Source organism: Netta rufina (genome assembly GCF_964035555.1).
Source record: "Netta rufina genome assembly, chromosome: 9".
In the NCBI taxonomy this organism is placed as follows: domain Eukaryota; kingdom Metazoa; phylum Chordata; class Aves; order Anseriformes; family Anatidae; genus Netta; species Netta rufina.
The window spans coordinates 9,535,585-9,558,273 of NC_140132.1; the positions used below are offsets into that span (position 1 = coordinate 9,535,585).

The 22,689-nt window shown below is 37.9% G+C and overlaps 1 protein-coding gene across 2 annotated transcripts in view; it reads right to left on the reverse strand.

Annotated features, from left to right (window-relative positions):
- Positions 1 to 511: 511 nt before the first annotated feature.
- The window catches only part of UGGT1 (UDP-glucose glycoprotein glucosyltransferase 1), a 43,396-nt gene continuing 21,218 nt past the window's right edge, over positions 512 to 22,689 (reverse strand). Inside the window, exons 21-41 of one of the 2 annotated variants that reach the window (XM_084291948.1) lie at positions 21,573 to 21,596; positions 20,954 to 21,048; positions 20,091 to 20,297; positions 19,361 to 19,492; positions 18,306 to 18,436; positions 15,650 to 15,745; positions 15,234 to 15,336; positions 14,686 to 14,765; positions 13,761 to 13,950; positions 10,742 to 10,900; positions 9,658 to 9,743; positions 9,207 to 9,291; positions 8,074 to 8,162; positions 7,456 to 7,560; positions 6,845 to 6,929; positions 5,413 to 5,595; positions 4,044 to 4,204; positions 3,439 to 3,553; positions 2,605 to 2,721; positions 2,108 to 2,267; positions 512 to 1,652 (exon numbers count right to left, since the gene is read on the reverse strand). In XM_084291948.1, coding sequence (XP_084148074.1) covers positions 1,627 to 1,652; positions 2,108 to 2,267; positions 2,605 to 2,721; positions 3,439 to 3,553; positions 4,044 to 4,204; positions 5,413 to 5,595; positions 6,845 to 6,929; positions 7,456 to 7,560; positions 8,074 to 8,162; positions 9,207 to 9,291; positions 9,658 to 9,743; positions 10,742 to 10,900; positions 13,761 to 13,950; positions 14,686 to 14,765; positions 15,234 to 15,336; positions 15,650 to 15,745; positions 18,306 to 18,436; positions 19,361 to 19,492; positions 20,091 to 20,297; positions 20,954 to 21,048; positions 21,573 to 21,596 — 2,429 coding nt within the window. In that variant the 3' untranslated portion in view covers positions 512 to 1,626. The remainder of the gene's footprint in view (positions 1,653 to 2,107; positions 2,268 to 2,604; positions 2,722 to 3,438; positions 3,554 to 4,043; positions 4,205 to 5,412; positions 5,596 to 6,844; positions 6,930 to 7,455; positions 7,561 to 8,073; positions 8,163 to 9,206; positions 9,292 to 9,657; positions 9,744 to 10,741; positions 10,901 to 13,760; positions 13,951 to 14,685; positions 14,766 to 15,233; positions 15,337 to 15,649; positions 15,746 to 18,305; positions 18,437 to 19,360; positions 19,493 to 20,090; positions 20,298 to 20,953; positions 21,049 to 21,572; positions 21,597 to 22,689) is intronic. The other variant, XM_084291949.1, reaches the window with a different exon arrangement.

Genomic DNA, 22,689 nt, shown 5'->3' on the forward strand with positions numbered 1-22,689 from the left:
CTCAACATCTTCTTTAAGAGTGTGGTTAGTGAGTTGGGCATTTTCTTAAGCTGCCTATCCGAGGCACTGCCCTTCTGAACAGTTTGAACTCTACAACTGCTGTCTTTCAGATTCCTCCAAAACATTTATATCACATATAATACAATATTTCCAGACAAATACCTTAAAATAAGCCTAACTTTAGTGTGAAGCTCTTACAGCACAGAATGCTTACCTGTATAAAAACATAGGAGATGGAAATGATCCTAATCTGGATTTCTAAAGAAGCAGGGTATAAGGAGCTATTTCAAGCTAATTTTGAAATACAAGCTAATTTTAGAATAGAAATGCTAGCTTAATTCTTGTATTTCAACTCTTCCATGTCTCAGTGTTCTAGGGAGTAGACAATAACCTTACTGAATGAGGGAAGCAGGGTTTAAGGATTTTTAAGGGGTATGTTTGTACAACAGTAACTATTGCAGTTATCTTTAAAAATTAAACCACAAATATGAATTACAAAACGAGCCCAAAATAACTTATCCTAGGAGCAAATTGTTTCCTTGTCTGTACAGTAAATGAAAACAAATGCAAGTAAAATATTTAAAAACCCAAAAATCAAGTTAGGAGAATGTGTAAAAAAAAAAAAAAAAAAGGATGAAAGGACTGAATGTGAGCTAAAGCTGAAGACCTAAGAACTCCGAAGTTTTTATTCATGTGACAACACCTCTGTTTAAAGAAAAATAAGGAAATTTACATGATGAAAAGCTTCCAAGCTTCCACAGATTTTTTTCATAAACAAAAGAAAACATTCATGAATCAGTGAACCACAGAAATAGTAAAACCCTACCAGTTTTGCAGATGGGTTTAAATTTTGAGCAAGAAGGAAGGAGGGCACTTTTATTTCCAGTCAGATGGGCTAGGATTAATTGAACTGTCAGATTCAATGTTCTGCTCACATTGTAAGCTTAGGCATTTGTATTTGGGATGGGCATTTACATAGATCGCAGTAGCTTTACATTAAGCCCAACCTTCAAAAGTTGGGCAATAAAAGATGACAGGAAATGGTGACTAGGTAATGCTGAATTTGATAAAAAATGAAAGGCATACTGAAGAAATCTGAGAAAGCATTTTTGACTGAAAACTTGCAGATGAAACAGTATCCCAATTCAAGGCCTGATGATTCTGAGCCTTTTAAAGTTACCTGGAAAAATTAACTCCACCAGTTGAGGTTAGGACTTAGGTTCTAGCCAGTTCAGATTGTTCTAGTCTAGTTCAGATTGCTGTGTCTGCATTTTCCAGGCTCTCAAGTTAGATCTGAGGCTAATAGGATCTTCATCAGTTGTGGAGGTAGCAACAGCTGAAGGAACAGGCTGTGGCTTTTCCAGTGGATTTTGAAGTTGTGATTCTGAAATGCTAAACTCCATCATGGGCTCTTTCATTGCCACCACAGGTGCAAAAAACAGTAATGCTAATTCCAGCAATCCAGATCTTATTTCATATGCAGAAATTAACCCATAGGCAAGTAATAAAAATGCATACATCATCCCATTCAATTATTCAGCAGTTTTGCAGACATACCGGAAAAAAACAAGCTTTCAATATAAAAATTGTCTATGAAACAGTCTAACTTGAGTTTTTCTCCATGGATCATAATTCCACATGAGCTGCTTGATCTGTAGAAGAGGAGAGAAGAATAAATACTCCATTTCCAGCTTCCTTAATTTGCAAATTGGTTTGAAACTTAATATTCAAACCCCAGACACTTGTTCCTTGCAAAGTTATCTGGGACTGAAGAACAATTAATTCCCCTGTATCTATAATGGCACTGTAATTAAGGGTTAAGATAAGGCCAGGTTCATAAAATTGCAGGAACGGAGGATTCTTTAATGGAACTGAAAAAAGTGAGAAATAGATCTCTCTGTTCTCTAGGTTTCAGCATCAAGTTACACGTGCCTGACTTGGCAAAGTGCTTCTGTGCCATTAAAATAGGCAATTAACACAATTTAACACATCCTCCATGCAAGCCTTTACATGGTGCAAGCTTACAGTGAATGAGCACGAGGCTTCACCCCAGTCCAAACAGGTAAGAAGGAGATTGCAGCAGAAGGAAGACAGTCAGAAAGATTACCTTGTGTGTGTTGTCCTGACATCTTAGCTGGTGTTCCTGTTTCTTTTTCTTTCTGGAAAAGACTCTGGAGCTGTTTGATTTCTTGATCATAGTCCTGCCATTCTGGAACTATACGCATTGCTGCTTGCAACTTGGGCTCTTTGGTCATTGGGTTATTACACTGCAAACAAAACACACAAACTGTTCAAACACTTAATGCATAAATAAGCTCTATTTACTGAACAGAGGAATGCTTCCCCCTGGTGGAATTAATCTGTTGTTAGTGAACACTTAGTACACACCAGTATTTCAGCTAGAGTACAGTGTAAAGACTCTTCACAAATTCATGATGGCACCCCTCTAAGAAAAATACTGAATATAAAGAGGAAAAAATGAAGTACTGAAAACACTGAAGTAAAAATATAGGATGAGGCACCTAGATCTAAGATTGGGAAATGCCCTAAAATTTGTCATTATCTTATTGTGACATAAGAGTGAGGGAGCCATACTGTACTTACTAGATCAATGGTTTTTGCTCTCTTCTTTGAGGAATCATCACACCATGTTTCACACCAAAGCCACTCCTGTGGCAGTGATTTAATTGGCACCTGGTGGATCATGTTGTTAGGCAAATCCTGTTGTGAAGAATAAGATTTAGTAGCAGTTTCCACAGGGTGCAGTGCTGGGGGAACAACTGTCCCACCAGACAGCATTGAGAAGTTTTGTGATTTCTGTAAGCACAGAGGTTTGTTCCCCAGGACAAGTGAAAAATGATAGATCAACCTTTCATTCCAACCAGTCATTTGGAAAAAAATATGAAACTGAATAATACAATTGTTAATCTTACTTTGTTGGAACTTAAGTCTAAGAGCAAACCTGTGTCAAACCTGTACTGGACCAGTTTGAAGACCATTCTTAAGTAAATAAAAATGCTGTGTTACTTTTCCATGTATGACAGTATAAGCCTTATTTCCATATATCGTATTTGTACTGACATTATCAAGTCAGTACACAGTAAACCACTTGGAGCCAGACAGCTCAAGAAACTTTGTTTCTTCAGCTCTGCTGAAGAAACATTCAGATACATTCTTCTTAATGTTCAGCTGTGTTACATATTTACCTTGGAGTATACTGGAAAAACTGACAGTCTGAAGACAGGTAAGAGGAAGCTGTTGTTTCTGCCTACCAGCTATGTTTGGTTCTATGCATATGTGCCTCATTTGATGGCAGGGAGTAATGGGACTGCCACTGGCATTTGGCTTTGGTAGATAATTGGCTGGGACAGGAGAGGTCCTAATTTGGCATCATATCACAGTACATGTATGCGTACGTACAATGAACTAAATACACACCTGATCGAGGTTAGACAGACTGTTAGGGTCCTGACTAAGACCCTGATATTGTCCTCTGAGTCGATCTCCAGCTGCTATCTTTCTGAACTTCTTCAGATCCACAACATATAGGGCACTACATGGAGATGACATAGTTAGCAGTGACATTTGACTGACAGGTAAATTACTGCAGCACCAGGAGACCCTGAGATTTAATGTTAAAAACAATTTGATATACTGCCACCAATAGATTATCTAATATAAGGAAGGAAAGCAGTTCTAACTAAGGTGATGGCACGTACGCAAAAAAAATACTCAACAAATCTATCTTAGCTTTGTTGTCATGCAGTCCCTTCTTCCAACATTTGTTATTAACAAATGAAGATGCCTGTTTAGTTAACACTTCAGTTCTTCATCTGTAAAAGCTGTATCATACTTAATAACTTCAGTGTCCCTAGTGCTTCCAATGGACCAGAGGCAATGGAACCTTAAAGAAGCAACAGTAAGCAAAAAGTGGTTCACTGCAGTGCTGTGGACCTCAGCTAGTTTTCTGCTAATTCTAATTCATAGCAAAAGCTTTCCACTTGCATTTTGGGGGGGGGGGGGGGGGAAGAACTCTTCAGTACCTGATATGGTATTTTCTTCCAGCTAAATGACTTGCCCAGTATCCTGATTTCCAGAACCTGTAGCCATCCATTTCTCTTCGACTGTCACAGAATGGAGTATAACCGTAAGGAGCACCATCTAGATTGAAATCTCTTAATTCCTTTAGATCTGTGCGCACAATCTGAAGGGAAAGGACATTTTATTTATATTCGTAGAAGCCTGCCAAGGGTTATTTTGAAATGCTGGTTAGGATTGAATTCAAACGGAGCAAACAGTGAAAAGAAAAATCATCTGTTACTCTTCTCTACCATCATCTGCATTATGCATATGTAGTACAAAAACAGGGCACCAAGTCCACTGTCTCACTGGAGCTGGATCAATTAAACTGGACCTTAAGTAATCTGATAGGGGTTTGCTTGACAACTGAAGTGCCAAATTGTTGCTTAGCAAGCAACAAAAATTCTCACTATAAATGAACTCTATGATCCTTTGGTTTCCTTTCCTCTTGAAAGCTTGCAGACCCTTCAGAGATGATGCTTTCTAATGTCTTTCTGACACAGACACTGTGGCAGTAATACTACTCTAAAAATACCATTCTAGTGGAAACAATCTACGTTAATATATCTTTTAAAAACAGAGCAAGAACTGGATAAATTGAGAACAGCGTAGCTTGGAATTTAACCTAGGTGATACTTAAGCATGAGTTGTAATGGTTTTAACTGACATGGGATCATGATGTACCTATGCCAAAATGCCAAAGGTATTTCATATTTACATGTTGATAATCCATACTTCTCAATTTCATAAAAGTTTTGGAAGGAATTTTTGTTGGCAGTTCTCACTGCACACGCACCCTGTACTTTCAAACCATTCAGGCAGTAAGCGCAGACAAAGCCTTAACAGATATTGTTTGCTTTGCAGCAGGGCACGGCTTCATGCTCCAGGGAATTAGCTTCTCACTCCTCTGAAAGCCGTTCAGATCTGGCCAAGTCAAAAGCAGGGGAGTGGGAGGAGGAGGGTGTTTGGTGACTTAGGAAAACACTGTGTGCTAAGTGATCTGCTGCCTGGGAGAACAGACAGAACTGGAACTGGAGAAGAGGCAGGACAAAATCAGAATCTGTTTGGCAAACTAGCTGGAATCACAGCAGCAAGTGAGTGAGGAACCAGAGAAAAAGTAAGAAACAGGCCAACAAAAACAAATTTTCTGGGAACAGGCAGGAAAAAAACATACTGAAGCATACTATAGTTATAGAATCAACCTTCAGTCATGCCTGTGAAATGCCCAAACTTGCAACCTTTGTAACAACACAGAAATTGTATTCAAGAATATATAGTACTCTTAGAGAGGAAGAAAGGAAAAAGATCAAGTAATTCCACCCTCTGTGTTACCTGATCAGCATCCACAAATAAGATTTTATCAACAGCTAATGGGAAGAGCACGTCTAGAAAGAGGATCTTGTAACCCCAGATGATACGCTGTTTCTCTGTTTGCTGATGAAGCCAGCGTGGCCATTTATACTGGACAAGCTCATACTGGAAATTATACTTCTCTGCCATGTATGGGATGAACTCCTGCAGAGGGAGGGGGAAAAAAGTAGCTTATCTTAGTTTTGTTACACTGCAGGAGAAATAAAAGTGCATTACAAGAAATAGACTTAAGTCCCATAGTAAGTCAGAGAACATTAGAATGAAGAAGTTAAATAGCACAAAGAATAACTACAGTTTCACAGTTACTTCAGACAGATGACATAAACCCAAACTGTACAATCAATATAGATTGTAAAGCCAACGATCATGAGACAACTATTTTGGCATCCTTTCACTGCAGAATTCCTTATAAGCCATTTTATAGCGATCCATATAGATCAGTTTAAAAGAATGCATTACTCAACTTATAGAATTCAAATATGGGAGAGTTATTATTTAGAACTGTACAAAGCAGTACATGGAAATAATAAAACAAGAAAAGAATCAGGAAAAATCCTTTACTGGAACAACTTGTGCCACTGTCCGATCTGATCAGTTGACATTCACGTCCGTGAGGCCTCCTCTCACAGTGGGAGAGCACACATTTAGCCAAGGGATACTGGTAGAACATGACTGTTAGCAAGGGAAGGGGGTACCACATTGCTGCATCACCCCAAGAGCAGTCACAGCACAGACCATTTTTGTAGTGACAGGGACACTGCTAATTATTTCCCCTTGAGCTCATAAACTGGTAAGATTCTCTAAGGAAGGCTGCTTCCTAATATTACATGTTAAAAGTTCTGAATTCCTGAAATACACAGTTTTGACATTCATTTATGTCCCGGTTATGGTTTGAATTCTGCTATTTGATTCATGAAGTATCACAGACAATGTTAAGTATTTCCAGGTACATTCCACCACTCGCATACTCCAGTCAGTCTGAAAAGATGGTTTTAATAACTCCCTTATGAAGCTCTCACCATACCTAGTTGGTAAGCCCTTGCTTCTCTGGTAGTTTTTTTTCCTATGCTCTCTCAACCATTATGTATTAGATGAAAGTTTATAGCCCTGAATTTCATCTCAAAGTCTATACCATTACCATGCGAGTTTAAAAAAAAAAAAAAAAAAGTTCAAACTCTTTCAAGTATCATTTTACTAGTAAATGCTTTTCTCTTAAATATTTACCTTCAACAGGAGCCCACTATTTCCAAAAGCTAGTTCTATGCTTTGTCAAAATAGAAGGTATACAAGACAAGAAAGTGTACATGTTTATGTAACAGTATGATGCACAAGTCAAAACATTTTTCTTATTTACTTTTTCTGCAACAGAATGAATTTCTAATTAATAACAAACCTTGAATGTAGGCGATAAGTAGTTCTTCAGAAACCAGAACTTTAAAGGAGTCTTGGTATGTTTCAGCACAGACAACATCATTATGCTATCAAAAGAAAAAATAAAACATTTACAGGAATAGCTACCACCTGCTAGAGATCAGCTGCTTAACAGAGTACAAATTGCTATTTTACACTAGACTAACTATAGTATGTGAGATTACTGATCTTTGTGCATGAAGAAAAAGTGGGTAGCTTCACCCTATTAGATATTGCTTAATTTTATCTAAAATATAAAATCTGTTGGTTTTCACAGTGTTGAGAACAGAAGTTCAGATTCTCTTCCAAAGCAACTGTGACTTAAAATTTCTTAACAAAGTATCTGTTTTTAATTATTTTCTAAGGAGAAATTTCTAGGGCAGCAACATGCTATCTATTACATTAAGTCTATTTTGAATATCTGCATAGCAGGCAGACAAAAGTTACTGTAATATAGCAGAGGCAAAAAAAAAAAGAGGACTTCTGAGCTTTTTTTTTTTTTTTTAATATTTTTGCAAATTCTAACCTTTTTACTTGTGAACAGCAGTGCACATTTACCATTTGAGACCCCCAGAATATAAATTCTGAACTAACCGTAGGAATCTTTCATAAAGGTGTCCTGAAGCCACAGAGAATATATTTAATACATCATCTTTATCCTGTTTCACATCTTCATTCTTTTGTCCTCCTGTGAATCCCCTGAAAGGATGAATATGTTTATATGAGAGACAAGATAGTTAAGGCCCAACTATACAGAAGAGAGTGTAACAGATTAAAAATCCCTATGGTGTTTGTTTAATATAGTACAATTACATGGTTTGGTGTCCTCCTCCTCAGTCTGGACATCACAGTCCACAAGGCAGAGCACTGCATACACCAGCGTGGATGACCCGGTAACTTATATGTAACCGCCTATTCAATTGAAAGATTCCTGGCTGAGATACAGCTCTTGGAAACAAACAGTTTTCTGCCTTCCCTGTAGCACAGGTGGTAAGGGAACATAATCAGGGCAAAGCAGTAACCTCAGTTCTCTAGAAACAGAGGGGTCCTATGAAAGACAGGGAGCTAGTAATGCACGGCTTTGATGAGTCAAGCCCTAAACTCAAGCTGTCTTAACAAATGCATATGAAATATCATGGAACTAGCTATGTTATCTAAAAAGCCGTTTTCAAGTTTCAAGAGGCTTGCAGGTTATTGTTGAATTAGCTTTACCATTTGAGAGATTCCCAAAATCCAGATTCATTCTCACTGGTACCATCACTTAGTAGATCTTCATTCATCATGTCTAGTTTTTTCTGAACCTGTGAAACATATCACTGCTTTAGTGAGCAGAACTAGATATTGGGCAAACAGCTATGGAGTGTCGTTGTGACACTAGCTCTGTTAGTATCCATTTCAGTTACGTCCAGTTAGCTGATGGGTAACCTAAGCTGTCTGGAGAAACAGCTTGGTAGTGAACTGACATTTTGAAAATAGATTCCAAAGCTGTTCTCAGATAACCAAGGGCATGTTAGTCTAGATGGTTAAAAATGCTTTGCTAAGAGGTATTTAGTGACCATCCTTGTTGGTGGAAATTAGCAGAGAAAAAAAAATTCAAATAAACCAACAAACTGCCCCAAAAACAATACAAAACCTCAACATCACTTTCCATTTCTAGAAAGTATTATTTGCCATTGTAACTCCCAAGCAGTTAAGTAGGTGTGACAGAAAAAGGAAAGGCAAAAAAAAAGGAGAAAAAAAAGGAAAAAAAGCAAGAAAACATCCCGGAATTACTCCAACACAAGTAAATCCTGTGAGGAAGCATGAACCAGATGTGTCACAACCATCATTTACCAGTCATCCTCATTAAGCTTTTCAGCTACATTGTTATATAATAGGCAACCCTAAAAGACAGTAGATTAATAAATTGCCTTTTAATAAAAAGGTATCCTCACCTATTCTATCAGATTGATAGATAACATGTTACCAGATGAGTAAATTTTATCTGTAACAAAAACTACTGTCTCAGTGGACACATGGAATGTTTATAACTACACTTTTTATAAGAAAAAAAGTCATGTCTTTTAAATAAGTAATAAGCATAACTGAGTCAGTAAAATTTAAGCATAATTGCTTCTCACATGCATCCAAAAGGAACAGCAGTTACATGCCATTCTCTCCTGTGTCAAAAAAAACAAAACCGAGTCTACAGACAATTCCCTCTATTGTAAGTGTTGCAATGTGAAAGTTTTGCAAATTGCTTCTAATGTAAGCTTGTAGGAAGGGAGAATCAGGCCCTCAGCAGTTCTTCCCCCACTACTGGTCAAACAGTCTTTTTTAAGAGCAAATCCAGTTTTTATACTCACCTTCACTTTAATAATTTTGCTCTTGAAGTTGTTGAGAACAACAATAACTTCATTAGCTTCAGGTGGAGAGTCTGTGCCATCATGGCTGAAAATACAGTAAAATCACTTTTAGTTTGTTTTTTGAAAACACTGCCTTTACTAAAAAGTAGAAATATGTCCTTTATTTCTTCTACATGTTTTTCTACATATTATTAAAGCTTAGTATTGTAAAACAGGTTTGAGACTTGCAACAAGATAAAGTAACAAATACATATGTTTGAACACAGACTGAGTTTTGTAAAGGGACGCATTTATTTCATCTCAACTTATTACGTACAGTACAAAATGCAATTTGCTGTTCAGTTCAATTACACTTTGGCAAATGAACTGTTAGATTCAGGTATTAGCATGCATGTATCTAATTCAGAAGTTTAACAAAGAAAATATCAAGGTATCTCTTGTGCCGTCCCACCTGTAGATTCTATAGATATCCTCAGATCTGCCCTTTCTCAGTCTTAGAGTCCATGCACCAGGATTGGCTTTTAACTGGAAGTAACCCTGTAAAGGGAAAAGAGTATCTGCCAATTTCCAGAAAACACAAATGCAGAAAAACAGGTTTGTAAGTCACGTATTTTGACCCACTGTTATATCTGGAAATAGTTATTTGTAAGCTAGCTGACTAATATAACCATAACGCCTTAAAACCCAGAAAAGTAAGCATGTATGGGTGTGGATAACACCACAAAACTTAGAAGTTCCATTCAAAATCCTTAGTTTTTTGAAAGAGAACGACAATTATTAAAAGGTCCAGCTTCACTTTTTAGATGACAAAAAGTCTTCAGAGTGTCTTGGTAGGAACAGCATAATTGTAAAGTTGTTTCTGCAGAAGGAATGAGCCAATTTCTAAACACTAGTTGGTAATTACACAGCAGCCTGTGAAAGGTTTTCCTCTAAAAACATAACTTTTATCTATTGTGAAGCTATACAGACTGGTATTTCAGCTACAGCAGGAAGTAGTAACATAGGTTGTATATTTCAAGATCTCCCTTCTGGAAAACCTAAAAAATTACAATGTAAAATTCCAGTACTGTATACGTTTCTTGTTGAATTTTCAGGTTCCAGATCTGAGAATTTTATTTTGTGATGTAGATTATTATGCCAAAAATATACAAAACATTTGTAGCAACATCTCAGTGTCCCATTCATTTTTTTTTTTTTTTTTTTTCTTTGACCCCACAGGCTTGAGTGACCTGTCCTGGAAAAAGGTTACCTAGAGATACTGGCATAATTTTAAGATACTCTAGAATATCCTCCTCAGCAAGCTAAAGGGAAAGAAGTGCATCTTTAAAAGGTAAGAGACAAACAAGTTTATTGCGGAGTTTTAGACATCAGAGTGAAGAATGATGTGGTTCTGATATTTGCAAGCAACTGTGGAGTGCAAGTAATGCCATATATCCCCAGCCTACATTCTAAAAGATATTTAATGGTTTAACGTGAGGAATTGTGCTGACTGGAGAACCCAAGTTATTTGTTGCCAGTTTCAATCAAATGCTTACCAAGTTGGCCATAACAATGGTATCTACGATGACAGGATTGGTTGAAGTTCCCAGTGTAAACTGGAGTCCCCGAGGTGGCTGTCCAGTAGTAATATCATAGCAGTGTCCTTCCAAAAGCAGATATTCCAATTCATATTCTGCAGCAACAACGTTATCTACCTATAAGAAGATATTGCTGAATTCAGCATTAGCTGTAGAGTGCAATTCTTTTTTAGTGATTCAGTTACTACCTATAATAGCCATAGTAATCAACTAGCACTTACTTTACCAGAGTATTTCTATTAGACGAATACCTAGAAACCCTTAAAAAGCTTGGTTCCATTGAAGCAAAAAAATTAATGACATGTATCGGTAAGACTGTCCCCGATCAAAACTCTCAATCTCAACCAGTAAGATCCTAGGATAACAGAAGTGAAGGACTGTTGCTCTATTTTACAAACTTTTTTTTTTACAGTTATTGTAGGATTTAGTCAAATAAGTGATTGATCTCACAAGAAGCCTGTTGACAGGCTTCAGAACTTTGAATCAAAACCTCTATAAAGCTAATCTAATCTATCATCATCTGAAACAAACGTTTTATTTTGCTCTACGTTACTCTTACAATGTGCTAGGGGTATCGTCAGAAAGAGCGATTCCTTTCTTTTACACTAAACAAAAAAGTGCCAATAAAAAAATACTTGTCAAGTTGAACAAATCACTTCAGACATACAGACTCATAGAATATCCCAAATTGGAAGGGACCCATAACAATCATCAAGACCAACTCCTGGCATCACACAGGTCTACCCAAAAATTCAGACCATGTGACTAAGTGCACAGTCCAAACACTTCTTAAACTCCGACAGGCTTGGTGCTGTGCCTACATCCCTGGGGAGCCTGTTCAAGACAACCCCCTCAGCGAAGAACCTCTTCCTGATGCCCAGCCTGGGGGACCCCACTAGTGACTGTCCGCCAGCCTGATGTGGCCCCATTTACCACAACCCTCTGAGCCCCGCCCATCAGCCAGTTGCTCACCCATCGTATGATGTTTTTGTCTAGCTGTATGCTGGACGTTTTGTCCAGTAGGATCCTACAGGAAACTGTGGCAAAAGCTTTACTGAAATCAAGAAAATCACATCAGCCGGTTTCCCTTGATCAACTAGACAGGTGATCTTATCTCCCTACCAGGCTATATTCATATTTACCCTGAGGACACTACATAAGCAAAATATTAGTCTAAGCTCACAAACCATCTCTCATTGCATATGCTACCCCCACTCTCTGAGTTTCAATTCACCTAAGTTGTGGGGGCAGAGAGGGGAACAAACAGAGGTTTGAAATGCATGGCTGTATCAGCCATTTGCTAGTTCATTTATGGCTTTACAATTTTGTTTTGCTTTTCGTCTCAGACCCTAACAGTCAAAAAAAAAAAAAACCATCCAACAACAACAAAAGCTCCCAAACTCCCCCACAAGAAATCAGATTTCCTACACTTCCAACTGAAATCATGCAGGCTTAGCACTGGAGTCCACCACTGCACTGCACCAGATCCCCAAACACTACCAGAGATGCAAGAGTAAGGAGAGACTAAAAGTAGGATATTCTATGAAGAAGTAACCCACATTTGTAACGACCACAAGGCTGTCCACACTGTTGCTTTGCAGAAGGCCTATTTGTAAAGAGTATGACTATCTTGTCACACATGCAGCAGGTGGGTTTCCATGCTGCAGGTGTGGGAGGATGCTGGGGCATGGAGCCTGAGCTTCCCTCTCACCTCTAGAGGTGGCTCCTCCAGCTCATGGAGGAGGCACACTGGTGTGAGGATGCTTGTCCTGCCACTGCCCACGCCACACCTTTCTGTGGATAAACAGAGGACTTGAACCTCCAGAGCTGTCACATCTTTTGCACGCAATATTATTTTTTACTCTCTCCATATATGCAGTTTTTCAAGGCCAGCTACCAAGTGGCTTATTTTAAGGAAAAATGATATTTAACCATCTCCTTAGGCTATTCACTTCACACCCTGAAGTTCAAAATTTTACACTTCGCATCACTTACAGATTTTCTAACTTTTAATGTGTGTTTTTAGTGCACATTGTAACAGGTTAGTGTAGCACGTTTGTAACCACTTATGAACCCATTATTTTTAGAAATTCTAAAAACTATTAAAGTCCAAGTTAATTTTTAACAGCAAGAGGTTAATAGTTAGCACTGAATGATCTATCCCGTTAAAGATTAAATGAGAATCATCAACTTGTACATACATATACCCTTCTCTTGTTTTTACCACCATTTTTATACTTAATTTCATCTTCTTAGGTTTTATTTTCTTCTTCATCATATCCTTAAGTACAGGGGCACACTGCCCAGGTCAATATGCTAACAGTCTAATTCAAGGCCTGTTCTAATAACAACCCCCTCCTAACACTATTACAGTTGAGTGGATTTCTGTTGCATCAGTTCCACTGTTTTATTGATACTGCAAATTCTTTTGTGGGTCACAATAGTGTTTGTCGGTAACAAAAGCTGTGAAAATGAACAAGTAGCTAAAAAGTGTTTGGTGGCTTCTCAGAGCAAGGAAAAGGAAGTGGAAATAACTTACTGGAACAAGACTCAGATCTTACTTCAGCATTTCTAAAGACAAGCTTAAAAAAAACTGCCTTATTTTTTGTTAGGGTATTAGCAGTACGGAGCTCCAATCAGAAATACGTTTTTTAAATTTGTAATTTAAGATGACCAACAGAGTTTGTTTCTTTCTCAGGGCGTTCTGAAATGCTATACACACACAGGCATGTACAGTCAAAACAGCATGTCTGTAGGATCTGCTTCAGACCTACAATATTTTTCAACTTGTGGTCCCCAGACATCCGTGAGCATCAGAGGGCAGCAATTTGCCAGCGAGCTTTCTCTGCAGCCCTCACGTAAAACTTTCAGGGGTCTACAAATGTATAAGTGTTAACATCTACGCCTTTACAAAAATACCCCCTGGAAAACCAACAATATTTAAATGCAACAATAGTAATGTGCTGATTTCACATACCTCCTCTAAGTAAATGTTGTCAAGGTCATATGGGGTTCTGACAGATTCCACCATCCAACTCTCAGGAGTATTTAGGTTCAAAGTGAACAGTGGAGACTGAGGCATATCCAAAAACTTGGCAATTGGTCCAGAAGCAAAGTTGTTATCTGCTGTGAAAGAAATTTCTGGCTCCAAAACATAGCGATAAAAGCTGAAATTTCAGAAAGATAATTTCAGAACATATTTCTGCCATACTCTGCATATATTTCACTGTTTGAACTTGCTGACATCATCAGTTTTTCCAGAGCTCCAGTGTCTTCAAGAAGCCCAATATGGAATTTTTATTCCCTGATGTGTATGGAAGGCTTTGTCCAAAGCATCATGCTTAGGACAATCATAATTTATCTTGAAGGAGCAACCAATGTTTACATGACTCAGCCAATAAGATTAGCAAGTTATTTACCCTTGCTCATAGCTATAGGAAGACCCACCCAATTTGTAAACCACCAGAACCACCTCATGCCATCCACAAATTACTATATTCTCTATGGGAAATCATGTCATTGTACAAATGAGTTGAAAGCAGTTAATGAGACCTGCCAAAGGACATCTGACCATGTCTCTGTGCTTGCACATTCCAACAGGTTTACCTTTCTCTCTCTCTCTCAGGGTTGTTGGGTTGTGTTTGGATGTTTTGTTTGGTTGATTGGTTTGGTTTTGGTGTGGATGGATGGGAGGGTAGGAGTAGAGGATTGGGATAAACAGCCCGGAGTTGTGGAACCTGGTAGGGGTGGTTTGCTCAAACAGGCTACACTGTAACTTGTGACAAGTCTTCCAAACAGTCATTGCCAACTGCACTGTTGTAAGCACATGCTTCCATGCTGCTATTTTTCAGGTGTCTGTTTTTTTTTTCTTTTGTTTTTAACCCCAGAATGGTGTTGCTTACCTTTTCAGAGGCATGTCAGAAAGTTTGGACTGGCAGTTCATAAACACTCTTAGGTTCATATTTATCAATTGGTTCAAAACCTGAAGTAACAAAAGAGACATCCCTTAAAATCCTAACTAGGAATGCTGACCAATGTTTTCCTGGACAAGACCTCTCAAGGAGGCATGTAACCTGCTCATTTCTCAATCATCCCTTTTCATTATTTGCTTCACCACACCCATCTTTTAGCTGCTTGTTTTAAGTAGATTAGTCACATGCTCCCTCACACTCCAGGCATTGGTTTTGGGATGCAGAGACTTCCTTTCTCAAGAACAACTGTTGCAAACTGAACTTAAAATGGTGAAACTAAATGCTGACTAGAAGATATCTAAGCATGATCTTGTTAGCATAGTGCGGAGGAATTTCAGTAATGCATTATGTATTTCAGCTGCATTATGGGAAGGCCAGTGGTCACTAAAGAGTCAAGGAGAAAGACAAACATTGCAAAACAGATCTGGAGAGAACTTTTTGAAATTGTCATAAAACACATTAGAACACTGTACACATACCAAAAGTAAAGGAGCAAGTCTTTGAGCATCTCTGGTAACTGGATCAACAATAGCCACGACATCAAAGTATGTCTCCCCCTCTTTCGGTCTCAGTTTAACTGCACTAAACAGAAGAAGAAACAATTTTAAGCTATAAAATATATTGGATAAATACAGCAAAAACACTACACATCTCCTTCTGATGTCAGATTACTTTCCAAATGCTATTTATCTCCTGAAATTAGATAAAGAAAATACATACATACACATGTATAGAGATAAGTACACAGATGTATTATTTATGAAATCTGACTGTGCTCTGAAAACTGTTGGGGACTTCCCTATTGCTACTTGGACATTTTTGGAAATTAAATGTAACTTAAAAACATGGGAATGTTAAAAGACAAGGAAGAGCAGATTGCTTAGCAATCCTATACCTGTATCGTTCTTCAAAAAAGTGATATTCAATCCTTGCCTCTCCTTTTGGTTGAGCCGAGAGAAGAGCATCCACTTTCATTACCAAGTCACTAGCACTGAAGAAGGAAAAAAGAAGTTTACAGCTATTCACAAAATGCATGTACCTACTTTGTTTCCGTCAACTAGCAGCAAAAGAAGTCAGAACTGAATACACAAACTTAAAGTTCTACCACCTCTCTTCAAAAGCATTTCCCTGCTTGCACATATTTATAATTAATTAATTAGAAAAACAGTAGCATGGAAATAGATGATCAGTGCTTCTGAAAACACAATTTAATCCAGAATACGGTGCCCTTACTGTCCTCCTCCTTTTACTCCAAGGATTCTTTGAAGTAGCTCTGGAGAATCAAACATATGTAGGGGTTAATCTACAAGTGAGATAATTTAAATGAGTTGCAGTCTTCTCATCCCTGAGGATACCAAAGGGTTTAACTAGCAAATACAGAGCAGCTGGCATGTTAGGTGTCAACCATGCTGCAGACACTGCATCCCTTAACTTCATCAACCTCTTAGACCTGTAAGAAATTCAGATCATTTCACAGCAGTCTTTTTGTTTTATACTGTAAATCTTAAGTACTAGGAAGAAATGGAGAAACTTTCAAGACAGAGGGGTCCTATCATTAAAATATAATAATTTCTGATGATTTCTTCCTTTTTATTATTCCCATAAGTTTTCTTTAGCTTTACCAAGAAGCAATACTGTACTTAAAGGTCTGCCAGCTTTTCCTTTATTAATTCGGTCTCAAAGATTTATACTGACAGCTGTTTAAATTGTTCATACCAAAAACATAAGGCTGGTGAAGTCTGCCAGGTTCTACAGTGTTTTCCAATGCAGCAGATCAGCTCAAAATTTTGCAAAAAAAACTTGGCAGCATTCAAATAAAACACACACAAAAGATTGCTCTGTCCAAAACTACCCAATATTCTAACTATGATACCTTCTCCCACCCTATTATCCAAAAAGGATTACATCCCTTTGGATTTCCAATACAGGAACAAATGTGAAAGCATTGGGAACACTGTTAAAACCCATCCTCTTAAGATTCAGAATCACAGATTTCTGCACGAAAGACCATATGCTTAACAGGTTCCTGCTCTAAGGAACCTGCTTTGGCAGGGGGGTTGGACCTGATGGTCTTTCAAGGTCCCTTCCAACCCCTTCAATTCTGTGATTCTGTGATTAACATACCTGATTGGCCTCTAACAGCCAAGCAGTATCACAGAAAGATGTAATGCTAAATGGGGAAAATATCTTAGTGATAACCTCCATCTCCACCACCACCCCCATGTGCTTATGGGCTTCAGATTTGAACCAGAAGATGTCTTTCCTCTGAATACCTCGCCTCTGTTCTTTTTGTAAGAATTACCTAGAACTATGATTTTCACCATTTCACCTCTACCTCTTTTTCTGTTGTTTCTCTTTAAAAAGTTAAAAGCAGTTTACGTGATTCTCTGTGATTCTCACTGACAGCAAAATGTATTACTAAACTGTTTCTGATATTGATAGGCCAGCAGCAGGTAGCTGAACTACAAACAGATTTAGAAAGCATACTCCAGTATCTCATTTTCTTCCTTTCTTTCTCCTTTTAAATAAGTAATCCTACATGAGCTACGAAAGCCTGGTATGTAGGAGGTAGATGGTTTAAAGCCGTGTGTCAGTTAAGATTTAGCTGGGAGAAAAACCCACGATAAGTCTGAAGGCCTTGATATTAACAAGAAGTTAGACTTCTGTTCCATTTAGAGAAGCAGAACAAGTAATCCAGTGAAGAAAGCATTTTCAAGAATAAATGTAAGAACATGTAGCAATGCATACCACTTCATAACATGTACCACGGCAGTAAACAACTCTCCTTTGCATGTAGACAGTTTCTCTACTGGTAAAGCTGTCACCAATCAGTCTCCTAAGCCTCAAATGAAACTTCAGCACACAAGCAAGGAATTTAGCTAGACCTTGTAAAATGCACCACCACCCTCACTCTTCATTTTTTCAATCCACCTGTATCTTTTTTTTTCCCCTCATGCAACAGATCATTTCCAGATAACACAGCAGGCTGTTGCTGTGATCCAGGGACTACCTCTGTGATTACCAACCAATGCATTTACAGTTTCATGTTCACATGAACAGTTTTATGATAAATTCCTACTGTATTGAGCTCTTCCCCAGTTTCTTGCTGCTCGTCTGTGAAACTTCAACCAGCACAGCTCCTTCAACTTCATTACAAGACATGCAGCCACATCAGATCGCTACTCGATATAGATAACAAATCAAGAATGAAGACCTCTGAGCACAGAACTGTATTAGGGGTTGCTACTACTCCCACTCCAGCTTCCTGAATCTGGGGGATACAGTTGCAGCTCCATACCTACACAAGATTCTATGAACTATTCTGTGAACTGCAAAAAAAAAAAAGTCACTAAAACACTTTAAACCCAAGACAATTTACATCTCTGTCCTTTCTGACTTGCTCATCTGAACAGCTGAGCCGTGACCATATGAATACATGTAAATTTATAACACCTATCCAGTGTGTATTTGGTAGAAGCTTTCTCTAGGCTGCAGAAAAGCACTCCATCAGAATACCACCACTTTTTGCCAATCTCTTCATGTTTACTTACAGGTCTTCTTCAAATCCCAGCTGCTGAATTTGAGATTTGATTTTCTGTCCTGATGTCTTTAGTATGATATTCTCAAGGAGATGGAAATCATCCTGATTGAACATCTCACCATCCTCTAATGGGCCAATGATCTTTATTTAAAAAAAAAAAAAAAAAGCGGGATCAGCATTATTAAGTAAAGGCTACACTGAAAAAAAATCATAGGTATATTAAATACTCAAGCCCAACCTTGGTTGGTTGTCAACTTTTCAGGCAAATATTAATGTCCACGGCCACAAAGTTTAACAGAATTCTATCTACTTATGGACAAGGACAAAAATATCCCAAAGTCATAAATTGCATGCTTAGAATTTTCACTGAGTGCTTGATTTGCAAAAATATAGCTTATTAAACTATACATGCAATATTATGCCTTGAAGGGTTAACAAAACACCAGGCCAATTGCAGTAGTCCAGAAAAACTCCAGCAAATTTCACTCCTCTAGCTTTCAAAAGACTAAAAGCTTACCTAGACGATCCTTACTATTTTGCTAATGACAGAACTTGAATGCCACAATCCATCACCTAAAATCCTTAACACGCTGAAGAACGCAGAGTATACAGCAGCCACTGGAACTTTCTTCCCCCCCAAACCTAGCTAGCGAGCAGGTGGCAGAAGAAAACTGAATTGGTACGTGGCCAGGTTTCATTACTGGTAGTGAAATACTCTTGTAACATGATCTGCTTAATCTAAGTGGCTCTTGTAAAAAGAGGTAGAAGAGAGCAAGACACCAACGTTGAGCAATGAACAATCACAACACAATCTCTCAAATTTATCATCCCTTTCAGCCTCTGGATTCAATTCATTGCCAATATGAGTGCAACTGCTATTGACAGAGCTGAATTTGTATGCAACACCAACAGCTAACTGTACACAGTACAAAGAAGAGGTCACTGCAGGTCTGAATAAATGAACTTGGAAGCAGTTAAGTGGCCTAAAGAAGGCAAACTCTCCACTCAACCTTTGCATCTTTCCCAAACGTGGAATCTCTTTCACCATCTGGTGATTGATCTCACCCTTCCATTGCTGATCACAGCCCTCTGCCCCTTCTTCAGCTTTAGAACATCTCTGCAGTATATAGCATGGGACAGAATAAAATCCACCTTAGGAGACTCAAAGGCTTCTTTGAAAATATTGGTATCCATACCCTGAAAGAAAAGAATACATGTCATTGAAATAGGAAGAAAAATACCCCTCTGAACACTTCTTAAATTACATCTTTTTTGTTCATGTTCAACAATATCTTAATGCCTTGCTAAGATTTACCTCCAGGCCCCTTCATTTTGTGGTCTTAAACCTTGTTCTTGCCAGTCATATTCAAACGTTATCACAATTTCTGATGTGAAGGGGCACAATCCTAGCAGCTGTTGCTAATTAAACCAGTAGTTCCATTCATTTGTTCTTAAGAGATCCTTGCGTAATGTTTCAAGGCTAGTTTGAGAAACGCAATTTTTTTCTCTGCTTTTTAAAAAGGTTATGAGATTGAAGTTCTCTCTTAAACCTCAAGAAACCACTCACTCAAATAGATTCCTGAATCTGCATTCTTTTGACTTTTTCAAGTTGTGTAGCTTTGATGTGCATCTTTAGATGGACTGTTTTATTTAGGTAAGCTCAAACTTTCAGAGCAATGCAAAAAATGTTACACTCCATTGTTACTTTATCTTACCTTAACTGCACATACTACAATAAGAAATTCATGAGATGAGCAAGTACCCTACCTTCGTAAACACCAACAGACATGCTTACCCCAACAGCAAATTCTAAGATGTCAGCTCCTGCCTCTAGAGCCTTTGCAGTTTCTTCTTTTGCCATTTTGGTGATGAAGTTCTTGGCATTATTTGACGTTTGTGTCTGTAGAGCTGCCCAAATGGCCTTAGCAACAAGCGTGTTCTTGCTGTTTGGATCTTCACTGGGATTATTAATCATGCTAATTCGAACATTATTGCTGGATTTCTGTGTTTAACCAAACATGTATTAGCAAAGTTTTAGGTTTCATCTTTCTTTTAAATGATAAGTAGTCTATAAGACAATAAACTCCATAGCAGAAGTTTGTAAAAGTTATTTTAACCAGGAAACCAGATTTCAAATAACAGCACAAGGTTAAAAGGCTGAATGAACTAATTTAACTTTATTTTTTTAATAATTAATTTTACTTAAGTATTTAGTTTACCTACAGGCATCACTGTGGTATCTTCTAGATAATACCGTGCTACACAAGAGATTTAGGACCATGGCCAGCACTCAGAGAGCTGGCAAAAGAGAGTGATTTGGGGGTAAGCTACATATTTTTGTAATGCAGTTACTTTCCTGGAACAAATAAGAGCAGAGAGCAGTGCTCATGTTAATCTCCAAACAAAAACACAGACACCTTCAATTTAGAACCAGAGGCCTAAAAGAACATCTTTTCTTTATTGTATTAGCATAGTGCCGAGAGGGGATTCTGTCCTAGTACAAAAAGGTCAAGGAAGTTCCAGCCCCCTTAAGCTGGAAAACAGAGAACCGATCTCCCCAGGGTCATAAAACTGGAAAAAGCACAACTTGTGTTTTTCAAGCCTCTTTTCACTGTTTTATTATCACTTCCAACCTGTGCAAGTGAAAATACTACTTACCTGGTGTTTAATGGCATCATACAACAATTGCCTTCCTGAAGGTTTATCAAAGTCACCAACAATCCAAAAAGTAACTGGTCTAACAAAAGAATCATCTGCAGAAAAAAAAGGGGGTGCAGGGGGAATATTTGAAGGTGAATGAAGGAAAGCTTCAGGTTTTCTTTATTTGGAGGAAAAACAAGGTGCACATGCAAAGATTTCAAAAAATCATAAAAACATATATGAAAAAAGTGGAGAAGGCTAAGCTAAAAAGTCCGGCAAGAGAGGAACAGTAGTACTGATATCAGATTTCATTTACCTCATTCAGAAAACCCACATGGGACAGCATGCATTACTGTTTCTAAACTGGATTTCTTTATTTTTGGTACCGATTTAATTTAGAAATTATAAAAGGAACCTATAAATAACGTACTGATTCCAACTAGGGTACAGATATATCACTTCTTTGTACTGAAGCTGTTAGTTCAGAAAATCAGGTTTGTTTAAAGAAAAAAAAGTGATGAACCAAACATGCATTTAAACACCTTTCTTCATTTCTTGCTGGTACTAAAGCCAATGTTACAAAGGAACCAGAAAATTCCCAAAACAACAACATATGGAATGCTAAAGCATGTTTTACCATAGATCTCCTTGGAAGACATTCCTGGTCAAAAAGCAGAAAGGAAAAGGGGAAAAGGAAAGAGGCATTAATAATTTGACAGTAATCCTAATGCATATCAAGAAGTCGCAGCACTGCGCTGGGCATAATTGAATCACTGAAGCTCAGTTCCAGCAAGCAGCAGGTTCACCTTAATTTTATCAGAATAAATTTTGACACCTCCTCACCACCAGATAGACTGATGCTTTATTTCCATACTACAGTACTAGTCATAGTAGTCACACACCACCCCATGAAGGTATTTTTTTTTTTTTTTAAGACCACTTGCATAAAAAGCTGTGCCATTATGACTTGAATTGTTTGTTATCTTCACTCTTCAAAAACTAGCAAGACAGCACCATTTCAGTTCTGCTGCTGAGCCATCTATACATATAACGTCTTTGTTATCTTTAAAAAATAAATGTGCTACAGCATTACTATAATCAGATACCAGTTAAGTATCTTATTTGACCCAGAACTGTCAAGCCATAGGATTGCAAACTAATACATACTTAAAGGAGCATGCAGAGAGAGAGGTTTAATTAATAACCTACAAAGAGAAAGCAAGAAACTCCTTCAGGTTTAAGTGGCAACACAAACCAAAGGCAAACACTAGACAGAAGCAGTGGGAACACTTAAGGCCACGCATGCAGCTGGCTGAAGTAGTACTGGGGAAATTTGAGAGAGCCTTAGTAAAGAAGAGAGGCAGGAACAAGAGGAATTGGTTAAAATGACAGCAGCTTACTTATGATTTCTAACAAAAATGCAGAAAAGGCCTGATTAAACTCTGTATTATATCTGTGCACACATTTCTTATAATAAGCAGTGTAGCTGAGTTTTAAGACTAACAGGGGACACAGGTATACCTATAATAAAGCGATACCATCATTAAAAAAAGCAGTACGTGCACTGGGGAAATAAAACCAGCACAGACCAGGTTGGCAGTTGCCTTATATAATGGGCAATAATTTTTTTTTTTTTTTTTGAATCAATACACCTTTTAGTAATTTTGAATTAGGAAAAAGAGTTATAGTCCCCCTTTATATTGTTTCAGTCAGCGTAATTGGAGGATCGGAGCTTAACATTGCTGTGTTTCTGA